The sequence below is a fragment of the Malus sylvestris genome, chromosome 11 (assembly GCF_916048215.2).
Source record: "Malus sylvestris chromosome 11, drMalSylv7.2, whole genome shotgun sequence".
Lineage (NCBI taxonomy): Eukaryota > Viridiplantae > Streptophyta > Magnoliopsida > Rosales > Rosaceae > Malus > Malus sylvestris.
In genome coordinates this window covers 30,779,390-30,785,389 of record NC_062270.1, presented here as the reverse complement: position 1 = coordinate 30,785,389, position 6,000 = coordinate 30,779,390, and the positions used below count along the sequence as shown (strand labels likewise).

The 6,000-nt window shown below is 38.4% G+C and overlaps 1 protein-coding gene across 1 annotated transcript; it reads right to left on the bottom strand.

Annotated features, from left to right (window-relative positions):
- Positions 1–753: 753 nt before the first annotated feature.
- Positions 754–3,610, bottom strand: LOC126588583 (probable serine/threonine-protein kinase PBL23). Its single transcript, XM_050253692.1, has 5 exons — positions 3,167–3,610; positions 2,425–2,606; positions 2,134–2,323; positions 1,633–2,024; positions 754–1,528 (listed from the first exon to the last, which is right to left on the bottom strand). Exons 1-5 carry the CDS (start codon positions 3,288–3,290, stop codon positions 1,304–1,306), a joined length of 1,113 nt encoding a protein of 370 aa, XP_050109649.1. The 5' UTR covers positions 3,291–3,610; the 3' UTR covers positions 754–1,303.
- Positions 3,611–6,000: the final 2,390 nt, after the last annotated feature.

Here is a 6,000-nt window from a genome sequence, read left to right as displayed (position 1 = left end):
GGCAACAAGAAATCTATCGCCTTATTATAATTGTTCCAAGAAGAACCCTCAACATGAGATACCTCATGGTGATTAAAAATATTCACTTGTGATTTGACATTATTCCATATCATTTAATCGAGATAATGTTGATAAAAAAGAACCGAATTGCATAGTAACTACAATCAAGTTTTGAAAAAGGATCATGATTAGTCATGAATACTTTTATCTAATTCAGGTTGTCATGACATTTTGTTAGGTGTCACTCATGACTTGTGAAATTAAATTAACTTATAGTTAATTTCACTTCCAGTCTTAGTCTTAGTTAAAACTTAAGAGGTCACACACCTATGATAGTACTAACAATATTATATGAATAATAATTAAACAAATAATTGTATTTATATTACTATAGTGAATTGTTAATTATAGGATCAAAATGATTTGGATCCTCTACTGAGCTAACGGAGAGGATCCTCCTGACCAAGTGTTATGGGCCGTTGGATTTTCATCCAACGGCTATAATTATTATAACTTTAAAAGGACCCACCTGTTTGTAGCCGTTGGATTTTCATCCAACGGCCCATAACACTTGGTCAGGAGGATCCTCTCCATTAGCTCAGGAGAGGATCCAAATCCGGATCAAAATACATGAGTTTATTGGACATAGGGGTGGGCACAGGCACAGGTTGAGCCCAAATATTGCCATATCAAATTCTCAATACGGATAAGTGTCTCACCCTCCTACATTCCTTTAATCCTTCATGCACACTATGAATCAAACACACCTAAATATTTATACTTTATATTGAAGAGTAATGATGGCTGCAATTTGACATTGGTACAACAATTAGCACAAACTGAAAGAGTTGTTGAAACCAACTAAACAATCATACTATCTTTGCATAAGTTTGTACAAGAATTAAATTCATATGTGAGTTAGGTCAGTTGTTTAGAACCATGTTTCCACCCCATGCATCCTGGTTTGAACCTCGCTCCCATTTGAATTGGGGTAAGCTTGATCTCTTTTTGGGCCATTTGAGCCTGCCTAGTTAAAGTGCCTCACCCTTCCCCAATTCTTTTATGTTCAAACTTCTAATCAAAGAATGATCACCAAAAATCTCACCAGCATGCTAACACCAAAAGTGGATAAGAGAAGTGATTTTTGGGTAATGGCACGGAGTTGGTATTTTACAGAGCAGCCTAGCTAGCTACAACACAACAGGATATGATCACATTTCGATTTCATGAAACATTAGAATCCATAGGCTCATTCTCTCATCATGTACCTTCCTTACCCTCAACACTAACACCATCAGTAGTGTCAGACATTTCCATCACCATTCGTATCATCTGCTTCACCATCTACGGCTAAATACTCTAACGCCGTTACAACGTCACTGATCAGCGGTCGTGTAGCAGCCTCTTCTTGGAGACACATTGCTGCAACAGCAAGAGCTTGGTAAAGACCCTTGATATGGTACTTCCCTTCTAGCAATGGATCTACCATTAATGTAAACTTCCTTCTGTCTTTAAATAATGGTTGTGCCTGCAAAAAATCGTGTTATTAATTTTAGGGAAATTGGCCATTATAGAAGGACTTCAAAGAGTTTTGCCGAAATAGCTTGAGAAGTTATAAAATTATGGACATACCCAAGTAACTAAATTCTGCTCCTCAGTTGGTCTGTTATTGTCTATGACTCTCCGTCCTGTGATTATCTCCAAAAACACAACTCCAAAGCTGTAAATGTCGGATTTCGTTGTCAACTGCCCTGTGAGTGCATATTCAGGTGCACAATAGCCATAGGTTCCCATCACCCTGGTGGATACATGAGTCTTACCCCCAGTTGGACCTAACTTTGCAAGACCAAAATCCGAGAGTTTTGGATTGAAGTTCTCATCCAAAAGTATGTTGGATGCTTTGAAATCCCGGTATATCACAGGGGGATTCGCTTGTTCGTGCAAGTATTCAAGTCCTTTTGCTGCCCCTGCTGCAATTTTCATCCTAGTATTCCAAGCCAAGGGCTTTTTTCCTGGAGCTAAATCTGAGATCCGAAGTTTTGTTGTTGATCAGAAAACAAGTGTTAAGAAATGTTACTGATGTATACTAAGTGCCTGGAAAGTGCAAATGCAAATAAGTAAATTGGTGCTTACCAAGAAGATGGTCCTCTAGGGATCCATTCGCCATGTACTCATACACCAAAATCCTCTGATCGCCGTCCGCGCAATACCCAACCAAATTGACGAGGTAGGGATGGTGAAGAAGACTTAATATCAAAACTTCTACAAGGAACTCTCTGTTTCCTTGGAATCCATTCCTGTCTAGTTGCTTAACAGCAACAACCTGAAACGAGCGAACAGGAGGGGTTATGATTCAACTAAATTATTGTTTATTAAGGGGAAAAACAAAAGGATGGATTGACGAGAGATGGATGGAAATAGTACTTGTTCTGTGCCATCAAGTTTCCCTTTGTAAACCCTCCCAAAACCGCCTTCGCCTATCAATTTGTCTGGATGGAAGTTGTTAGTTGCAACACAAAGTTCCCGGAAAGCAAAAATCTGAGCCGAAATATTTCCTTTGCCAACCTTTGCTATCTCTTCGGCTATGTACTTCCTCCTGCTGCTGTCTGCAGGTTAAAATTCTCAAACTTAGAGGCCAACAGTTCGAACTAGCTGTTCCACACTGCCAAGTATTACTAGTAATTATATATTAGGATCTGCAGCCAACTTTCAATTTCAGAAGATTGGACAATTTGTGATAAATATAACAAGGAGAGAAGGTCGATTTTTATACGGTAAAACCAATCTTAGCCTTCAAAGGGACAAATCTCCATCAAACCAAAGGCAAATAAATTGGGGATATTTCATGTAAAATCTTCCACATCACATAAAGATAAATATATGTATGTATATGTATAAATGTAAAGAAAAAAAACTGATAAATTGCAGCTCTTGAATATGAATACATGATTGATAGACCAAAGTGTTGAAAGACGTCATAAATCTTTGATATACGAATGCATGATATAATCCCTAACATGATTTAACGATTGGAAAGTAAGTCCTCGTCGCAGATCCATTCCCTATTAGAGAGTAATCATGTATATTATATGTATGTATGTCTGTCTTTTGATGTAATGGTGTCATTTGATTTTTAGGGAAGATGTACGGCAAGAGAAGAATTTACCTGTTTTGAAGGAAATGTTAGCAAAAGAGGCTAAAGTTTTGGTGTCATGGTATTCCTTGATACTCTTTTTTAACGACTTCCTGGTGATTTTCTCTTCTGACATGCAACATTGGAAGCAATTCATCTTTTCCTTTTGCCTTGTCAACTCTACTCCGATCGCAACCACCTTCAAATTGTCATACCAAATCTTGCATGGATTCCTCGAAAAAACCACTCATAACATACCAAATGAATTTCAAAACTTTGGTACGCGACTCGATCCAAGAAACCAAGAAATACAGACGAAACAAGCCTGAGAAATTGGTTAGACAAATGGGGGATATCGATCTGATACGTTACAAAAACACCCTCGGCTCTGGAAAAACCAGAAGGCTAGTTTCTGGTCCTTCAAGAACCAAGAGCTTGATCCCACACATTGTTTCTTTTGCTTGCTCTCTCTATCCAAACCATTGAGTTCGGACAGCCAAAACAGACAAGGTCAAGTTTGCTAAATATAGAGGGACAGCCGGGCATTCTATTTTCTTTGACCATACCAAAAATGGGTTTTGTTTTTTCAACATTAATTTGTTCTTCTATTTGTGTTAAGAGAAACAACCTCCTATTATTTCCATTACCAAAAGTTAACCTTTCCTTTAATTGGAAAAAATCCCACAGTGAATTTCCAACCAAATCCACATTTATCTTCCCAGCAATTTTCTGGGGATGTAAAGAGATTATGCAATTTGTAGTAAAAAAACAACTTCATTTTGCATACGTGGGTTAGGCCAGCCAGTTTGCCGCCCACCTTGCACCAAGTTTGAGTCCCCTCTCTGTGAATTAGAATAATTTAGAATGAAATGTCCTTATGTGCTGATAGGGAATTTGAAGTCGGAAACATGAATGAAGTCTATCATATGTGCAATTCGAATGACACAAATGCCATTGAGTAGGGAAAAAAACTTGGTTTAGGGGTGTCAGATCACGTCATTTCTAGGGTGCTTCTCACAAAAGCATGAGACTCCCCTGAATTTGGTCTCACCTGATCCGACGCTAATCCCGCCTGGTGTGAGAGCTCCTTACCGAAGTTTCTAGATCCAATGAAGCTTCTATTGGACAAGATTAAAAATAAATAAAACAACCCAAGGGTGAAATCAAAATGAGAGGATCAAAACGGCAAATCAGTAAACATTTCAGTTCTGTTATATCTAAAATCGATCCTGGATTATAGAACAGTCTTTGCCAACAATTTATATCAAACAACCCTGTTTCGACTGTCATAGTTTAAATTTAATAATAATGAAGAGTTGTGGCCTAAGGATTTTGTTTCTCTTTTGGGTTTACCCCCAGAAGTTTCTCCAGATTCGCAACCCTCGTTAATAATCCAACTCTCTGAGTTTGATACGTAGCACTCTCCATGCAGTCATCAGGCTTTGTTTTCTTTACTTCTTCCAGAGCACCTTTTTTTGTTGTTTGCGTTCATGGTCATCAAATCCCCATAGGATCCTGGAGAGACCCTTCAGGCTTTGTTAATAAAAACAGTTCTCACAAGAGGCAGATTAATTGATTTAGAAGTTACTTTGTGCCACCGGGTGGCCCTAGGCTCGCGTCGCGAGGTTTAAGAGCTTTCGGGGGACTCTCTATCAGCGGTTGAAACCTCTCCGAAGTCCACAAGTGCAAGAACTGAAACGGAACAGTAACCGCAACCTCCTCCCCACAAGAAAGAGCTTGCTTCTTAAGCCAAGTCTCTGTAAAGACTTGAAAGGACGGCGGGCGCAAGAGCATCCCTCTTCCCCTGTGACAAACATGCTTGCAATTGGAAAAACATTCTTACCAATGCAATCCTCAGGAAGAGAAGCAAAAACAAACCTTCGTAGCCACAACGACAGAAAAGCTACATGTTCGCCATAGGTGAGGAGACGTGTTGAGAATGAGATTCCCCATTAATAATAAGAGGGATCTTGCATATGCTTATAAGTAGTTGGACTATTTTCCATATTGCCGATTAATTTTATCGTGGGACCTCAACATTCTTCACAACCCAATAACCATATTCTTGTTGTTTTCCCCTGATGATATATCTGGAGCTCAAAATTGCGTCACAAATTTCAGACTAGCTCTAGATGGAGAAGTTTTTACTGGCCAACCTGTCGACCCATTCGCTCCACTTTACCTAGGGAATCTTCCATCCTTTACTTAGGATGGTGTGTAAGATTGTGAATGATAATGAATGTTGTATTGGATCGTTTTGTTGTAAGCCACTTGTCTATCAAGTTGTTAGCAACCAAAGTGATCCGATAGTCCTAACATAATAAGGATTATGGAGTCTAAACCTTTGCAATTGACTTAAAGAAATCTGATGGATTTCACTACAAAGATATAGTATCATGGTGGGACTTAAACACTTAAGTGATAGGATTTGATTTTCACAACCAATAATAGGCCGGCTGTGATTAAACCCTAATGATATAAATACTATGGTTAAGTCCCTGCTTCCATACGCTCAATCTCTAAAAAAAATACGCTAAACCCTATTCACAGCAGAGAGATATTTTGAAGTACTGGAAGTAGAAGACGACCTAGAACTCTGCAATGTCTTCCGTATTCTACAGATAAGTTTAATATAATTAGTCGATCTCTATTTTATATATTGATTTGATTTATTCGTGATCCTAATGTCTTGTTGTTGTGATTTCAGAATATGTCTTACATGTGGTATCAGAGCCGCACAACAAGCTTAGGGTCCGATTTAAAGGTATAAGCAAATTTGTTTATTGAAGATGATTCACATACTAAAGAAAATTTGCTTATTGTTTTAGATGGATGCCTTCTACGGTTCCATATCATGAAAATTTGTT